The following is an 18,532-nucleotide window of genomic DNA, read 5'->3' as shown; positions in this document are numbered from 1 at the left end:
GGAATGGACTCCGGCCGACTGCAGCCCCCTACCGAGAGCCGGCAGTGACTGCAACTGAGGTCCATGGAGTCCCTCCTCTATTTTTATTTTGGTAACAGGAGCTTACCATTTCCGGGGATGACCTGCGGTGCCTCCTCTCCAACACCTCTGCCGACTTAGGGGTTCCTCCTTCCTCTTGGAGCTTCCGGGCTCTCTCTCTTTCTCTCGTTCGGTGTTTAGGGGGTCTGTCATTTTGGGGTTGCCGGCATAGGCTTAAAGGACTGTTTAAGGATGAGACCCCCTCTGAGAGGTCCCTTCCCTCTCCATTCCTCCATACCTCGGGACTGGCCGCCGCCCCCCTTGTCTCCGGCGCGCCGGCAGCGGCTGTCAGCAGGGGTGAGGGTCACCCCTCCCTGTCGGTCTTATCCCTTCGTTTTTATATTTTTTTATTTCAATCCTTATACAGCACTGCCCACAGTGGAATTTGGGCCCAACCCTTAACTGGGCCCATTTCTTATTGGGCCTAGTAGGTTCTGGGCCCGGACATTACATTCTCTACTAAAAGTAGATAGACAAATCAATAAATAAAGCAAGGGCTTGTCCAACGATAACTTGTCTGCAAAGAGTTGGAGAGTCACAATTATAATCAAAGTAGCCATGGATAATGATAGAAGAAATATTGGATATCTTAATCTTGGATTAGACCGATCTTCTTGATCTCAATTTTAACAAAGGTGAACAACTTTAGAGAAAACTGAGATGTCACTTTACTCGTGCTCATAAAGCCATCAGTTATGGTAACACTACAGTCAATGTATGATCGATATAATTAATGTGCAAACAACCGTTATCTAGAATGCCGCGCTAAATTAGATAACGGATTAGTACTCTACTCTATATAAAGGGGTAATCCGAAGATTCTCAGATAAGCTCATTTTGGGAGACTACTATTTACCACCGTCAATGTATGGTCGACATAATTATCATGCAACTGGCCGTTATCTTGCAATTAAAGTATGTCGCGCCAAATTAGATAACAGATCAATACTCTACTCTATATAAAGGAGTGATCGAGGATCCTCAGATAAGCTCATTTTGGAAGACTACTCCCTACAAATTTTCTTTCTTCTACATAACTGCTCTGCCATTCTGACTTAACCATCGAAGGATTTTTGTTGGAAATTTTTCGACAAGTAGACTTGTTGCATCTTAGCCTCGAAGGTGATCAAATCTTCCCGACCTCAATGCGAGCCGATCATCGTTCGATTCAGAATCTAGGGGCAATAGATAATCTGATGCTTATCTAATGATACAAATTTTTTATCCCAGAAGACACACGAGACAGCTCGGCAGATTCGTTTCAAATTTTTGCCACCTTTAGGCCCGTGGAAAGCCGGCAGTGAGGGACGGGCGTGTCTTTCGCCGAAGGATGGCGAAGCGCAATGGCCGCTTCAAGATCTGTGTAGGTAGGTGAACGCCAGTCCTGCGGGGCTCGATCCAACGGTCGATATCGCGAAAGAAGATTAATCTTTCTTTCGTGCAAAAGATACAATCCGAAACCGGCAGTCAGCTGGTCTGGCCGCTTACCGAGTTCGCAGCGTCGGATACCAGAAACAAACCACGCCGAGGATCCCAATTTTTGATGCGTCGCGCTTCCTTGCCCATCGAACGGCGTCTCCCAGACCTCCTAGAGCACTGCAACTTCCAGCAGCTGAAGCAAATCCATGGCCTCCTCGTCACCTCCTCTCTCTCCCGAGGCCCCACCCTCTCCTCCCTCTTTCTCCGCCGCGCCACCGAGCTCGGCCGTATGGCTTACGCCGAGCTCGTCTTCTCCTCCGCCGGCGCCCTTCCCCACGTCCTTCTCTGGAACGCCATGATCCGAGGCTACGCCTACAATGGCCCCCACGAGAACTGCCTCCATTTGCTCGAGGAAATGCCTCAGCGAGGCCTGAAGCCTAATGAATTCACTTACCCGCATGTCTTAGTTGCATGCGCCCGCCTTGGAGACTCTAAGTTTGGGAAGAAGGTGCATTGCCGAGTTATCAAGGCTGGCTTCGATCTTGTCCCTTCGATTGGTAGTTCGCTGTTAAATTTTTATATAGAGATGGAACGATCTCGCCTTTTGGTTGGATCATTGGCCGACGGGCGGAAGGTTTTTGACGGTTTGGCGGACAAAACGATTGGACTGTGGAATCGGATGATATCGGAATATGTCGGTTTCGGTGACTTCGGGTCTGCAAGGAGGCTCTTTGACGAAATGCCGGAGAGGGACGTGGTATCATGGAATGCGATGCTTTCGGGCTACGTGAGAGCCATGGACGTAGAGAGCGCGAAAGACTTATTCCAAATGATCCCAGCGAAGAACGTCGTGTCTTGGACGTCCATGATCAGAGCTTTAGCTGATTCGGGCGATTTTAGAGCAGCAAGGAGATTGTTTGACGAGATGCCAGTGAGGAATGTGGTATCTTGGAATTGCATGCTTTCGAGCTACACCCGTCATGGAAGATTTCAGCAGGCATTGGATCTCTTCCATAAGATGCAGGCAGATGGAGTTGTTCCAGATGGCTTCACATTTGTTTCAGCTTTATCAGCTTGTGCTCATCTCGGAGCTTTGGAGATCGGAAAATGGATTCATTTCAACCTTATAAGAGACAGGCTTCAATCTGGAGCTATAGTGGGGACTGCACTGGTAGAAATGTATGCCAAGTGCTGTGACATTGATAGAGCATTTATAATCTTCATCAAGATGGTCAAGAAGGATGTGTTCTGTTGGAATGTAATGATTAAAGCGCTCGCAGTTCATGGAAGGGTGGCAGATGCTATGAAACTCTTTGCACTAATGAAAAGAGAAGGACTTTTGCTCAATGACTTCACATTTATGAGTGTGTTGTTCGCTTGTAGTCATGGAGGGTTTGTCGAAGAGGGTCGCCAAATCTTTGATTCTATGGAGCGAGACTTCAAGATTGAGCCAAGAATCGAACACTACGGGTGTTTAGTTGATCTGCTCTGCCGTAATGCTCAGTTGGAAGAAGCACAACAAGTGATAAAAGAGATGCCTTATGAGCCTGATGTTGCTGTGTGGGGAGCTCTGCTTGGTGGTTGTAGAACAAGGAATGATCTTAGATTGGCGGAGAAGGCGATGGAAAGAATTGCAGAATTGGAAGTCGACGAGGGCGGAGTTTACGCCCTTGTATCAAATATGTATGCTGCTTCCAGTGAATGGAATGAGGCACTGAAGGCAAGACAGAAGATGGAGCAGAGAGGAATTCAGAAGAGCAGAGGATGTAGCAGCATTCTTGAGGCTGCTGATGTGAGATAGTGGCCATGGATGTTGCATAGCACAATAGAACAACTGAACAAGCTGAACCACATAAGCATGGTCAGTGCAGTGGCAATGAAGTACTAGTTCAAGTTATGTAAAGCTGCTGGAATTATGGTGACAAATTGAGGAATGTGTTTGGGAGTTGAGGAATGAGCAAAATCAGCTGAAAGATTTGTTAGCAGAAAGGGCTATTATAATTTATCAGAAAGTATTGCAGGTGAAGCTGTGGAGAGTCCTATTGCACGAGTTTGGTGCAAAGGTTTGGGCAAGAGATTTTGATTTACCCTTTTTTTTGTTGCATTTAGTTGATTTTTTGAAGCTCTAAAAAAGAAACATGCAAGATGCAACATTTTTTTCAATTAAAAGTTTGACATAAAGAACTCCAAGAACATTTGCCACAAAACTAATGAGGAATCTATGAATCCAAGTGGACATCCTATTGTTTCTTGTTCACAGTTATGTAAATAGAGACATCTCATCTCACTTTTTATTTTTTTAAAGAATGCATATGTAAATACCCAACACAAGGATGTTGCAAGTAAAGTTGATTATGGGCCAAGCTTGGGCATAGAAAATATCAAATTTTACATACGCGCAGCTCCAAGCCCAATAAAAAATGAATAGAGCTTAGGCTTGAGACTTAGCCTATGATAACATGCAAGTTTCTCTATATGCTTTCATACATTTGATTCACATGATTGCTCGTATTCAAGGAAGTAAGTTGAGGGAAGCTAAAACATCATGGGATTCCTATGACTAGTAAATGGTTATGGATCGGAAATGCAACGGTATGCTCACACAAGGCGTGGAATATATGAAAACGAAAGGAAAGCACATTTTTTTTCTTCCCCAATCTTTTACTAGGCACCTCTTGAATTAAAATATCAACAAAAATTCTTAAAATTCATGGTCATTCTTTAGGACATGATTTTGCTGCTTCCATAAAAAATAATCAAAAAATTGGATTTTATATTTTATTCTAAAATTATTTTTTAATTTTTCAGAAATACATTTTGGATAACATAAATATTATCAAATACTTATTTTTTAGAATTAGTTTTTATTTTAAAGAAAAAAATATTTTGTTGTTAGGCAGCAACAAACATGTTGATGGTGCAGCCAAGGACTCTAAAATTTGAAATCCGACCAATTAGCCGGCCCGAAAGTGAACCTGGTTTCCGCCCGATTCAGTAGGGTCGAGCGCAGGCGTAGCGGCGCTATTTTTGTTTCGAAGGGCAGGCTCGGGCGCCGGCTTCCTAACCGACATCGTCGTCGCACTATTTATTTGCCTTCACGCGGAGAGAGGCTTCTACGAGGCGACACGGCTTCCTCTTCTTCTAGTTTCTTCGGCGGCCGTCCGACCAGGAGGAGCCCAAGATGCCAACCTCTATGGCTGTGAACATGTACCCGCTCGCGAACTACACGTTCGGGACGAAGGAGCCCAAGATGGAGAAGGACACCTCCGTCGCCGATCGCCTTGCTCGCATGAAGGTCAAGTAAGCCCACTCAAAACCCCAAGATCTCCTCAAACCCTATGTTGCTTTTCCTTCTTCCCTTTTTTTTTCCCTGAGGATTCACGGAAACCCTAGTCGAATCCGGCGATGCGATCCGGCTGCTTGGTTTCGGTTGTTGTACGATTCTATGAGGGTTTGGATGTCCGGAATAAAGCTTTGGGTAATGAGGGTAAAACCCTAAAACCATGAATGTTTCTTCTTTCTCTTTTTCATTTTGATTCTTTAAATTGATAGCGATTGGTTTTAGTTCATCAAAAAAAGAGGAAAGGAGACATGGAAGCGATTTGGCTAGCTGGCGTGAAAAGTGCTTCTTTTGTTCCGAATGGTTTGACGAGGTTAAAACCCTAAAACCATCATTTTTCTTTTCCTTTTTTTTTGATATCGATGGATTTTGTTTAAAAAATAGGGTAAAGGGAGAAATGGAAGTGACCTAGCTAGTCCAAAATAATTTCTTTGGATTTTTGTGGTGGAAATGAGGGATCGCATTGATGTTTTGTTATCTGAGTGTATCATGTCAAGGTGGAAAAAGTGCATCAAACTGTGTGAAGAAGAAAATTCCCACGTTAGGACAGTTACCCAGGTGAAGAAATCGGAGGAAGGAACAGGAAGAGGAGCTTCACGGGTATTACAAGTGAATTCTTTACCACTTTTCCAGAAAAAGATATGTGGTTGCATTGTTGAATGCTTGTGACTATGAAGAGTTGAGGTTGTAAAATGGCGAGATTGAATGCTTACTTTGACATTAGGTCTTATGGTTTTACTTGTTTACAGCACTCTTGTTGAGGCTTGATTTGGTCAAATAACAAGAAGTGAATGAAATAATGGTAATCATAATTTATTTGGTACAAAGTATTTCTGATGGTGTTACCAAACTGCTTTAGAAGGCTTGTAAAGGAATTCACATTGAATCACCATTTGCTGAATCTGTTACATGTGCGCATGTCTGTGCATTTCTATACACATATTTGTTCGTGAAATTAAGAAAAAGGTTGAGGATTATCTGAGGTTTGCTCATCAATTGCGGATGATCAGTGCCCGAATATCTCTTGGGATGCCCATCAGATGTAGTATGGCTCTCATTATTGAGTTCAACATATATAGCATGGAGATGGGTGCCTTCATTGCAAACAGCATAAACCTTTTCAGTATATCACAGACTCTCAAGTGTAATATTTATACCATATATTGTTTGTCTTGGTAGTGTAGATACCTATTTTCAAGATCTTAACATGTGATGCACCTGCCGATTCAAAGGAAGGTAAAGCAGGAGCTGATACATGCACCCATATAGCTTGGTAATATACTATCTTTTCTTTGTTTATGGAAGGAGAGGAAAGAGTACAATTTGTTGAAGATCGGAGTCAGTTTATTATTACACTCTTGGATGGGCAGAAAGGTTGGGCTCGTAAATGATCCACTCAAATGTCCCACTTTTTTCCCCCCCTATTTCATGTAAACCTTGGAGGATGATTGAGGATAAATAAAGGAAATCCATCTCTGTCATTACAGAATGCTGAATATGACAAATTGTTGGAATGCTTTTCCTTTTATTGGCTGCTTTTGAAACCATATCTTATTTTGTTTGGCCATTTCTAGAAGAAGGTGTCTCGGAGAATGGAGCTTGCTCGGGAAGAAAAATGACATAGTGTCCTTCCTTATTTGCTCTTTTCTCCACTGGTTTAGAGATGCCTCATCATCATCATTTGGAGCTTTAAATATTTATAGCTGTTGCATCTCACTCCAGTGACTGGATAAGCCTTAGTTATAAGAGAGGCTGAATCTGATTTGGATTTGTAGATGAAACTGAGAGTTTCCATTCTATAGTATGCTTGTGTATCGTGTAGGTGATACAGGCTTCAATGTCCAGATAGCTGGAACTTGCTTGGTGATAAAAGCAAGTGTATGTCAAACTTGCCCATCTTACATATTATAAAGGATACTTTTAGCATGTACTGCATCAGAAATAAAAATAATTATGAGAAAGGATTCTATGGTGCTCTAGAATTATATATGAGCCTTTAATAAACTCTAACAAAATGCCTAACTCACAGCTGGTATGGTGCATTCTCATTGCTCTCTTTACAATATTTATTTTTTTGTATGTGTATGTGTATGTGTGTCTGTGTGATGAAATATGCCATTAAATGAAGCAATTAGAGAGTTTTTTCCGAGCTGCTGTGGCATTGCTCTAAACTCTAATAACATTTCTTGGAATAGTAAAGGTATTTTCCATAAGAAATGGTAAGAGCCTGGTGAAAATATTATATGATTTTTTCAATTTTGCGAGCCGGCAGTTAATAGGTAGTCTTATAGTGTAGGTATCCCAATGTGTGGAACAACTGTAACTTCTCATAGTGAGTCAAGGTCGCCCTTCTTGCATTCAGATGCTGCAATCCTGTAAATCTTCCTTCTTCTAATAGGGAATATGTATGGCCGCCTTCATTATACATTTCCATATTTCACCCACTTTCTCCAATTATCTAACCATAATCTTTCTACCTTGCACACATCTATAACTATCTATTATGGTCTATATTTTGCTTCCACTTTGCTCCCTAGCATCTTTTGTACTTGGTTGTTATGCAAATTCGGAGCTAAAGATATATCAAGCTTGGACGACTTAAACTGATACAATATCTATATCTCATGTGAGACTTTTCCAGAGTGTTTATTTATTATTTTAAATGATTCTTTAGTTATTAAATGTCAAAATCAGTTACTGTACTTGAACTTGATTTCACTTTGGCTGGGATTTTGAATTATGGATATGATATTTTGGTTCATCTGGATATCGGTCACCAACCAAGATGACCAGTGTCTTGTCCTTTAAAACTTTGAGATAAAAAAACTCTTTGATGCATCTATTGGTAGTTGTAATGTTTATGTTTCTTTGTTTTGAAAATTTGGGGACGTCAAAGAATTTGATGAGTGGATGTTTAATTGAATGGCTAAAGGGGACAAAATTACACAGAGTTTTTTTTTATAAAAATTTAGCACCATCATACAAGATTTGATTGGCTCCTTTTTTTTTTCTTTTTGGTGGATGTCAGCTATATGAAAGAAGGCATGCGGACGAGTGTTGAGGCGATATTACTGGTAATACGCTGCACATGTGTCGTTATTTGATCTGATATTACTTTCCCCCAGTTTTCAGTACTTATTTTCATCATGTAACCTTCTATTTTATTTATCAATGATCATGCTAATTAGCCAAAATGTTAACAACTTAGGGCGCATTCGCTGTTCCTTTGAAGAAATCCTTTTGTGACTTTTTCTTAAAAAATTGTGTTAGGCAATATCTCAAAGTGTCTACAAGAAGCAGGAGTTTTTTTAAAAAAAAGAAGACTTTTTAGGAGAAGCTAGAAACACTAACTTCTAGTTTGTTCTTTGCAAGATTGTTCCTTGACTTTCAATCATGGAAGGCTCATCTGTAAAAAGTAGTTTTTACAATATCTGATTTCTAAATGCGAAATTGATCAAAAAGTAATTCTTATTTAAAAACTTAAAAAATGTGAGTTTTAAGAGCGACTTTTAAAAAAGATGAAGCAACATCAATGTAGATATGGAGTGAAATATCAGTGATCCATATTGTCAGCTTATATATGTTTTTTCTGATGATGTTAATACAGGCTGAATTTTGTGGTTGAACTTAGGCCCTGTTTGGATGCATAGGGGAGGAGAAAAGAAAAAAAGGAAATGAGAGAAGAGAAAAGAAAAGAAAACAAGGGGATCTTGAACTCAAGAAAAGACAATAGAAATGAAAAAAATTGGAATGGAAGGGATAAGAAGAGAAGCGAGTTTTTCCTTTCAGAATTCTACTTTTGGAGAGATTAATAGGGGGAGTTGGAGAGAAATCATATCTCACCATCTCTTCTCTTCTCTCTTGACCTACCATCCAAATGAGGCATATTAAATTTTTCTTCTTTACTCTCTTTCTTATATTTCTAACCAAACGAGAAAAAAATGGTTTCTCTTCTATTCTCTCCTAAACAAACGGAGGAAATGTCTTCTATCCTCTTTTCTCCTCTTCAATTCTCTCAATCCAAAAAAGGGCCTTAATGATTTTAAGATTGGTTTGGATTCAGGGATGTATGGCATGTATAGCTTGCCTGCCTGCATCACTGGAATGGGCAAGTTATACAAGCCATGCATGTTTAATTCATAGAAACTTTGCATCTGACTGCCATGTTTTACATGTATCAGATGCTTGTAGATATAAACCAGACTTGTATATTGTGTTCTGTCAACACGTCATGTTCATGAAGCAAACCTGGTAATTCAACAAATAACAAACTTATATCTTTCCCTTGGAAAAAAAGATTGCATCTTAATTTTTGATCTTACCAAAGCCAAGTTTGATGGAGGAAGGCATAGTGAACCAGACATAAGAATTAAATAATGAACTGGTAAGAATTGTCAATAAGAGAAACAAGGAAGAAAAACAACAAAAACAACTTGTATGGTCAGTTGAATCATTCAAAAATCAATTTCATCCTTTGCATCAGTAGCTTTATAAACTTTAACAAGGTTGCAAAGTGATAAAGCTGCTAGCAGCCTACAAATATAGTCACTGAGTACCTAACTTTAGTGATACCTCTGATTAGGAATTAGCTGGTAGCACATAACCATGCACTTTCTGACATCGTATGTCTCCCATTTCTCTTGTAGTTTCCTTGTCGTGTTTCGTCATTCTCATCATCTCACTATAGGATTTGCCGACAACACTAATGTAAAGGATAAGACACCAATCTGAAGAACAAAGCCTTGTTGAAATACTTTATCATGTTAGACTCATGCCCTATTTTAAATTTCTCTTTATTTTTTAGATCTAAAATAAGCATAATAAGTGTTTTGAATGTTTACGAAATTATGAAGTTTTTGCATATTTTTTGATTTATTATAATTTCTAAAATTTTTATAATGGAATGTCTGAAACATGGAAATAAAAAGATAATTTGGGGTTTGGTTTTGCTCCTTTGAGGTTGCAAAGGTTCTGAAGCTCAAATATATGCTGTTTGATTGACCTACCTAGTGCTGGCTTGTGTTATTGCATAGCGGTTGTTAAGAAATACATTTACAAGAGGGAAAATTTGATTTAACCAATGATGCGCAAGAGAGTTTATGATGGATGAAAAGATGTTGTTTCTTTATGTTGGTGGAGGATTTTGGCCTTGGCCTTGTTGGAGGCTTATCTTTTCTTCTTGTTACATTTAGAACAATATCCTTTTTTCAGCCTCAAGTTTGACTCTTTTTTTGCCAAACATTTCTAGAATAGTTTTCTCGTCTTGCTTGAGAAGTTTGCTTTGGTTAGCCATCTGTCAAAATCTCTGGTTTATGCAGTTTAGATTAGTTGGTTTCAATGCAAATCAAGATCTTTATCATATGAACATTCAAGGAGGTGTAACTTGTTGCCTTGGAAAATTCTCATATCTGTCAGCAATTTTTGTATAGGGTTCCATTAGCATTTACAAATGATATTCATTAGTTCCACATCTTTTATATTGATTGTAGTGCTCTCTGGCAGATTGACTTATCTGAAAGAGCACTCCAAGTAGGCTTATCCTTGTTGGCTTTTCATTGTCTGCCTGCCTCTAAATGCAATTTCTGTCTTTTCTTCTTACAGCTTTCAATATCTTTTCTGTATTTCTTGTCATAATGATATTATTTCCGACAGTTTACTTCAAGAAGTTAATTGTTTAGACAAGCCTTGGCTGAGAACACTCTACCATGTATAGCTGCCTTTAAGTTTTTTTTTTTTAAAAATAATTTCTTTCTTTTTAATATGAAAATGAGAAACATTTAAAGGGGCTAAGTTAATGTTTATCTGCTTTCGATTGTTTCCTTTCTAAAGTCCATGTAATCCTTACAGTGGCATGACATACTTGAGGTGCATGCAAGTTAGAGATGTGACCTGGTTTATATTGTCATTTCCTTGAAATGGAATTCACACCTATAATCGCTGAAATTCTTATTCTGTGGATGCTTTTCCTTGGCCATCCTCAGGATTGCAGTATAAAAAATTCTAGGAACTTTATTCCTTCACCTGGCTTATGACCTGCAGGTACAGGAGCACAACCATCCTCATATACTGTTACTGCAAATAGGAAATACATTTTGTAAACTTCCTGGTGGACGTTTGAAGCCTGGAGAGAATGGTAGGATGTTGTCTTGTGATATCATATTTCTAATTCTTGAACTTCTGCAGAGCTACTTAAACAACGTTTTTACACAAAGTCTGAAAATTTCTAATCCTGATCGCATGTGACTTTCTTCATAGAAATTGAGGGTTTGAAACGGAAGCTGTCTAGCAAACTTGGTGCCAACTCACCTTCCTTCCAGCAAAATTGGCAGGTACTTATGTGAATGTGCATTCTTTTTCCATCAGCAGATGGCACTTTATTGGAATTTGGTGCAAATAGAATGGTAAAAAGAGGTTTGACCTTATTTTAGCTAGGTTATGTGCTCAGATATGTTCGTATTCTCCATGGGCATTATAATGTGATCTTTTATGCCATTTTTCTCTCCATGGGCTTGCTGCGATATTAATATATTCCATAAAATAGTAGGTGCCAGTGAAGTGATAGCTGTCCAATCCCTCTCATGCTTATTTTTGCAAGGACAAATAGTGAGGATTTTGGTTTCCTGTAGGCTACAATGAGGACATCCCCTTAGTGATCTGAATACCTGTGCATACTGATTCATACCAGCTATACTGTACGTCCTTTGAAACCTAACTATATTAACACATGTATTCTCACCTCTTGTTTGCTGCGCTGGCAAAAATAGGCTTACCATGTATCATTACAATACCATAAGGTACAGTTACAGGTACAAACCTCCTCTTTACCTTTTCTTGCCAAATCCAGCTTCGAAACCTTCTCCTCTCCTGGCTGTTAAGTTTGTTTATTCTGTGATGATTGCTAGCTAAATTTGCAACTTTCAAGGAAATCTAAGATTTAATGTGCCAACTACAGATTCTCCCTTTAAACTTTATTGATGATGGTGTTTAACGCAACAAAGTAATTATTCCTGTTTTGGATTTCCAAATATAAATAGGGTGATTTTTCTTAATATTCCGGCAACATCCTTTTTTTCAAGATATGGAAATTTGTCACATTAGGGTAATGTAAAAATTAAAAAGGTTTCAAAACCCTTTGTTCTGATGCATCTTAGAAAGGCATTAAATGATTTTCAGTCGAAGGAATGCAAGTTCAATGAAGTGCCTTGTTGTTTCTTCCAGTTAATTCATGTCTCTTTCTTTGTTTTGCATGCATGCACACCTGTGTGTGTGCATGTGCATGCCTAGTTTTGGAGGGTTTTTTTTTTTGTCGGGGTGGGGCGGGGGGACCTCATGTCTTTGAAACTCCTTCCATGTGAGTTTTCACAACTGATATCATGACCCTCTAAGCGTTGCATAGTTGCCTAATATATATTATTAGGCTGAAGTCTTTCGGAATCGCAAGTGTAAGTTTCTTCCAACACCTTTGAAAGTTCAAATTGTACTTTTTCTGCAGGTGTCAATTTAAGTTTGTAATCTGTAGCAAACTGCTACATAGAATACAGTAATATTTCTTTGAATTGCTAGGACCTATGGATTTTGGACGGCCAATATATTTAGATATGAGATGTAAACTCATCCAAAGAACCTTGTATGATGGTGAATTCAATGGTCATTTTTTGTCACTTGTAGATTGGAGAGTGTGTTGCTGTGTGGTGGAGGCCAAACTTTGAAACAGCAATGTACCCATATTGTCCTCCTCATATCACCAAGCCCAAGGTGAATTGCATCACAGCTTCAAAGTTCTACTGAGAATTTTTATGTCTGTTGTTACAATTTTTGGTGCTTTTAACTGATTATATATTTCTATTTGCAGGAGTGTAAGAAGCTTTTTCTTGTTCACCTGCCAGAAAGAGAATTCTTTGCTGTTCCCAAAAACTTGAAGTTGCTTGCTGTTCCATTGTTTGAACTGTATGACAATGTTACGGTATGAACTTTCCAATATAAACTAAACTTTTAGATGCTTGTTTTCTGATTGCCTCAGTAGCTAGCATGTGACATCTCCTGCGGCCATTTCTTTAGACTGCCCTGCTGTGTTAGGAATTAACTACTACTTGAAACATCAATACAATTTTATTTCTTCATCCCCTCTTTCTTTTCCCACCTGAAAGCTATATTTCTAATTGTCTGCTATTCATTTAATTTGTTAGGTACATTTCAAATATCACTTAATCAGGAAAATTTTGGCTTATTCTATCAAAACAGACAAGTCTTTGTTATTGTATTCTGCCTTGTAGGCTTATTTATTATTGTAAACACTAATACAAAGCCTTTTTATAAGTCTAGAACAGATTGGTAGCTACATTTTTCACTGGTAGTCTGCTTTTTTAATGTTCTGTAATGCTAGTCATGATCCGAGAATCTGGTACTATGCTTAAAACTTGCCATTTCAAATGTATGCAGAGATACGGACCTGTTATCTCAACCATTCCACAACAGTTATCAAGGTTCCAGTTCAACATGGTTAGTTCGTGAAGATGGTAGGCTAGTTTCATGGTAGAGTTCTGGATTGACTGATCCTCAGGACCTTCAAAATGTGCATGCTGCAACAAGATGAATGAAGCTAGTCCAACGTAACTTGAACCCCTTTGCTTAATTTATTGTCTATTTTCCTGTGTAAACAAATAGAACTGGTTCATCCATGCATGGGATTTTTTTCTTTTATCTGTAAGCTTGACATTGGCAGCTGGACTTGCGAGTAATCATCTTGTAGCCTAGAAAAAAGATTGGCTCATCTCTAGTTCCCAAAACCCTTAGTAAACAGTTCATTTATTGAGCTGATGTTAGGTTAGAGAATACGGAAGAGAACACGAAACAGGTGAGAGACAGAGATGGCTATTGTATGTCGAAGCTTACGCGTCGGTACTGGTATCTTTGCTTACACCACCATCCCACATGGTGCAATATAATGAAAAAGTTTGTCACATCTGCCCATGTTTTCATCTCATGCTGATTTGCATGGTTTTTGATACAGGAGACTTGCCAAATGTTTAATCATGATGGGGTAAATTTTGAGTGAGAGCAAATGTACTACAAATCCAGTAGGATAGATATTTCTATATTTTTTAAAAAAAAATTGTAATTATTTTATGCAGTTAATTTGATTTGTCTAAGATGTGTGAGCTATTTTTATGATCTCTTCAACTGTTTTTTTTTTTTTTTTCCGATGCCTGTAGTTACATCATTTCAGGGCACCATGTTAGGTCCATTTTGGAGGTAAAAGAGATCATATTCAAAGCTTTTTGGCGATGGACACTTGGAAAGGGTGGACAATTAGCTAGAGCAGCAGGTGTTGTAGCGAAACTGATTGCAAAAGAGGGTAAATCGGCCACATTAAGATTACCATCTGGGGAGGTCCGTTTGATATCCAAAAACTGCTTAGCAGACAAATGGGTAATGTTGGGGTGAACCAAAAAAGTTTGGGTAGAGCCGGATCTAAGTGCTGGCTAGGTAAGCGTCCTGTAGTAAGAGGAGTAGTTATGAACCCTGTAGACCATCCCTATAGGGGCGGTGAAGGGAGAGCTCTAATTGGTAGAAAAAAATCCACAACCCCTTGGGGTTATCCTGCGCTTGGAAGAAGTAGGAAAAGGAAAAAATATAGTGATAGTTTTATTCTTCGTCGCCGTAAATAGGAATATTGAAAATCGAATTTTTGAGAACTTTATATTTGAAAATAGAAAGAGAAACCATCGCTCCTGAAAGGGTGCGGACTGTATCTGCTGAGCTTACGCAATCCCCCTTTGTGTTGTTATCGCTTCAATTTCCTAATGGGCCGCAGTGATCGAATCGAAGCGTTGTGCTACCAGACCTTCATACTGATTTCGTTAGATAAGGTTCAATAGGATTACAAATGTGGTGTATGTTTTAGGTTCATCTGTATATTATATTTAGACAATTTTAACTAGCCCTTCAGGACCCTATGCTGAGCTCTTTTTTTTAAAAAAAAAAAATACTACTAAGAATGTTTTTACATGTAAATGTCGAAAGGGAAATGTTGAGGCTAAATTTAGTGTAACCTAAAAGGGAAGCTCATACTTCTCCAAATGAGCAGTATTGGATAATATTGGGCACATAGTCCAAAATTTGAGATCCTGAACATTATCTTCTAGGTGGTTTCGATATATCTTAGAGACTCCGGATTGGTGGTGCACTGGCCTTTGCCGGTGGTCAAGTTGCTCAAGTAGTATTCCGTCAATTTATTGGAATAGATCAATGGGACTGTCCTGGTGGGCTTTATTGGGATGTGGGACCTTCGACACGTACATGATGAGGCACTGATTGGAAGGAAACTTGATAATTACCATCTGTAAGCATAGACGTGAAAAAGAAAAGAGATTGCTCCATCCACATAGATCCAAATTGGAAATTCCATTAGGAAAAGAAAACAAAAACAAATCGATTTGCCTTCACACTAAGTCAGTAAGAGCCGTAGATTGAGATTTAATTTGGTATTCGGATGTGTTTGATCGCATGGGGCTAAAGCACATGCAGTGCAAAGTCGCTTGTAACTCCAGTTTTCGTACTTCATCCAAGAGCCAAAGGAGATTTGATCTAAAAAAAAAAAAAAACAAGGGAGCTGATATGGTGGCTGAAACAATTAATTTGTACATTGGATGAGATGATATGTAGTTCTGGAAACATGCAATGTAGCTTATGTACCCATCTATTTTAATATTTAAGCACTCATCATAAAAGGATAGCATATATTCCATGGACCTGGAAACAATTATTGCAAAAATGAAGCAGGAAGTAGGAAACTCAGTAAAACGTAAAGATACTGCCGTACAATGGTTCATATCCCAGTGCATTATAACATCCATATTTGGGCACGTAACTCAACCTGGAGCCGCACGACAATCCCCTCAGCTGGAAACTTTCTTTCCTGCTTCATTGATTCACAGCGAAACACAGTTCGTAACTACAAGGAAGAGAGTGGGACAAAAATTTTCAGATGGCAGCCATGCAGATCCTCTGCTGCACCTAGGGTTTTTTTGGCCTCCAAAGCAATGCCAGAATAACATGGATCCAAATCAACTACTGCGAAATTTCATGGTTAGTAACCAGAAGTTTGGCTCACAGGATTTTTCATAATTGTTAGATTAAATCAGATTTTCCATAATTGTTCAGGTCAGTTTGGCTACAAAACCTCTCATCTTTTGCAGAAAGTTCTAATGACAAGCTCCTAAAGTTAGTTCCATGATGCCATTAACAAATCATCTAAACATCTATCTTCTCCTAAATTCACCATTTTTTATTGCTTTTTCTCAAACAGTTATCTTTGGAGGAAAGGGGAAAGGAAAAAAGAAAAAGATATTCAGTCATAGCCGGGCTTCCTTCCTCTTGCTGACGAACGCCTTCAGCACCCCATCCGAACCCCCGGCCACCAGCATCCCCTCCCGTTCCCCCGGCGTCTGCCTCCAGCTGACGGCGCTAACGAAACCCCGGTCCGCATCGGCCCGGTCCCCCGCCCACCGGCTCACCCAGACCGGCTCCCCCCACCGGAGGTCGTATACGAACACCTCGCCGCTCTCCGACCCGCTCCCCACCAATCCCCCTTCCCTCCATACCGACAACCCCACAAAGCTCCGTTTGTTTACGTGCCCTCTGAAGACCCTCACCTCCCTCCCCTCCTCCCAACTCCACAGCCTATGGGTCCCATCCGTCCCCGACGTCACCACCCTCCCTCCGCCGCCGGCGGTGGCGAACCTAACATACGTCACCGCCCGGCCGTGCCCCCCTAAAACCGCCACCGGCCCCGCAGCCGCAGCCGTCGCCCGAATATCGTACACATACGCATGTCGGTCGGCGCTCCCGACGCCGATCCACGGCCCGCCCCCCGGGTCGAACTCCACGCCGCAGACTGCTCCGCCGGCTTTCGCTGCCCACACGCTGCCGCCATTGCACCTCCGATCCCATATATGCGCAGTGCCATCGTCTGAACCCGACGCGCAGAGCTCCCCATTGATCGAATAGTCTATGCTCCACACTCGCCGGCCGTCATGCTCGTCGCGTTCGAAAATCGCGACGCGGCGCTCGACGTCGTACTCGGTCACAACGCCGTCGTAGTCGCCCGAACCGATGATGCGACCGCCGGAATCGGGCTGCCACCGGAGGCTGCTTAGCTTGGCCGGCGTGCAGATATAGAATTTGCAGGCGGTGGAGTGGTCGGAAAAGCTCGTCGTCAGATTGCATCCGTGTGGTGATGGTAAAGAGCTGAGAGCATAGATTCTTATCTTTCTAGAGATGCCACCGGTGGCTAAAAGGTGGCCGGTGGGGTCAAACTCGATGGCGCCGATGACGTCGGAGACTTCTCTTGTGGTTGAAGGGGAGATGATGGTGGCGAGGTGGAAGTCCCATTCACAGCGAGCTCTGTCTTCGGCCGTCTCTTCTTCATCTTCTTGGTTTGAATCATTGTTGGAGTTGGAGATTCTGGAGTTGATGTTCATTGCCCGTTCATAAGAAGGATGGGGCCTTTGAACAAGATTTTATGGAGCTGAGGGCCAATGGGAAGTGGTCGAGGGACGCCGTTTGGGAGGTTTGGTTGAAAATTATGCAAACGGCAGCTACATGTCCTAATTGAATATTTATTACGGGAAATTACTTTCCCGTCCCTCAAAAGACCCCGCTGGAACAAGAGGTCCCGGTTGATCCAAAAACAAACTTCCGGTCCACCGCTTCATGGATCGCTCGAACGAGAATCGCTCATTTTGCGCGAAAGAATGGAATAACTCACCTTTGTTATCGAAAATAATAGATGGTAAGAAAACTTATCAGCTGAGGCGTGTTGTCACTGTTTTTAAAAGTAGAATGCGCCTTTCAAAGAATGAATTTCGGTGTAGCAGATCATTGCGATCGATCCTTCAAGATACAGCGGCCGAAGGAAGAGAAAGATATGGATGTGATGCTAATCCTCTAATAGGGTTTAAAAAGAGAAGAAAAAGGTGTTTTTTCAAAGGATTACATGATGTTTACCAAGAGTCAAAACCAAAACAAGCCAGACTCAAGCCCAACTCTCGTGCAGAGGAGGGGTCCCCCCTTGCACATAATGATCAAGTGTGAACCCATTTCCGAATCGAATCCGCCAATATTGCCTTAGGCCTCCAAGGGGCTCGTGCACGCATGGGATACTTACTTTTTTTGCTTCACCAAGTTAAAAAGGTTGAAGAATATATAAAGATCATTTGAGTTTCATCTTTTTCCAATATGAGACAAAATAAAGTACACAAGAGAAAAAAAAGATAGGCTTAGAATTTTGAAATACTCCAACAATCTCCATCTTCATCTTCGTTGCAAGTGTTGTTGTTTTCAACTGCCTAACTATTCGACCTCTAAACTTTATTATAGCTCACTATGATCTTTGGTAGGTACTTGTCAACTTGGTGTCGATTTACATGTAAATCACTGCTTATATTTATTACAAAATAACACGAGCATATATATGTGCACATGCAAGGACGCGAGGACACAAAGGTTGATGTAGGTTTCCTGATGACACTAGTCATGCATGGCTTCTTTTCTGGCGGTTTATTTGGAGATCCACTTTTTTATTTCTTCTTCCTCCTCTTCTTCTATATTTTGCAACCGACCAGTTTCCTGATTTGGAAGTTTGGTACATGTTCTATAAACTCATATGTAAGGCTGTTCGACCTAAAGCCACAC

The 18,532-nt window shown here is 40.4% G+C and overlaps 3 protein-coding genes across 4 annotated transcripts; 2 read left to right on the top strand and 1 right to left on the bottom strand.

The window, feature by feature from the left end:
- Positions 1-1,621: 1,621 nt before the first annotated feature.
- LOC103719409 (pentatricopeptide repeat-containing protein At3g29230-like) lies at positions 1,622-3,733 on the top strand. Its single transcript, XM_039115180.3, has one exon. The coding sequence runs from the start codon at positions 1,622-1,624 to the stop codon at positions 3,296-3,298; it is 1,677 nt and encodes a 558-aa protein (XP_038971108.2). The 3' UTR covers positions 3,299-3,733.
- On the top strand, positions 3,435-13,797 carry LOC103719408 (pre-mRNA cleavage factor Im 25 kDa subunit 2). 2 transcript variants are annotated; one of them, XM_008808631.5, is made up of 8 exons: positions 3,435-3,560; positions 4,398-4,797; positions 7,866-7,911; positions 10,877-10,970; positions 11,093-11,166; positions 12,506-12,592; positions 12,690-12,800; positions 13,277-13,797. In XM_008808631.5, exons 2-8 carry the CDS (start codon positions 4,679-4,681, stop codon positions 13,346-13,348), a joined length of 603 nt encoding a protein of 200 aa, XP_008806853.1. In that variant the 5' UTR covers positions 3,435-3,560; positions 4,398-4,678; the 3' UTR covers positions 13,349-13,797. The 2 variants fall into 2 exon arrangements, with proteins under 2 accessions (XP_008806853.1, XP_008806851.1); XM_008808629.5 differs by lacking the exon at positions 3,435-3,560 and adding an exon at positions 5,063-5,150 and having other exon boundaries at positions 4,789-4,984.
- A 1,771-nt stretch (positions 13,798-15,568) lies between these two features.
- RUP2 (Transducin/WD40 repeat-like superfamily protein) lies at positions 15,569-17,419 on the bottom strand. The gene has a single exon (XM_008808662.6). The coding sequence runs from the start codon at positions 17,317-17,319 to the stop codon at positions 16,192-16,194; it is 1,128 nt and encodes a 375-aa protein (XP_008806884.2). The 5' UTR covers positions 17,320-17,419; the 3' UTR covers positions 15,569-16,191.
- Positions 17,420-18,532: the final 1,113 nt, after the last annotated feature.

Source organism: Phoenix dactylifera, chromosome 16, assembly GCF_051530095.1.
Source record: "Phoenix dactylifera cultivar Ajwa chromosome 16, Ajwa_hap1_PhDact_Kaust_v1.1, whole genome shotgun sequence".
Taxonomy (NCBI): Eukaryota; Viridiplantae; Streptophyta; class Magnoliopsida; order Arecales; family Arecaceae; genus Phoenix; species Phoenix dactylifera.
The sequence above is the reverse complement of the archived record's forward strand: the minus strand, read 5'-3'. Positions and strand labels throughout refer to the sequence as shown.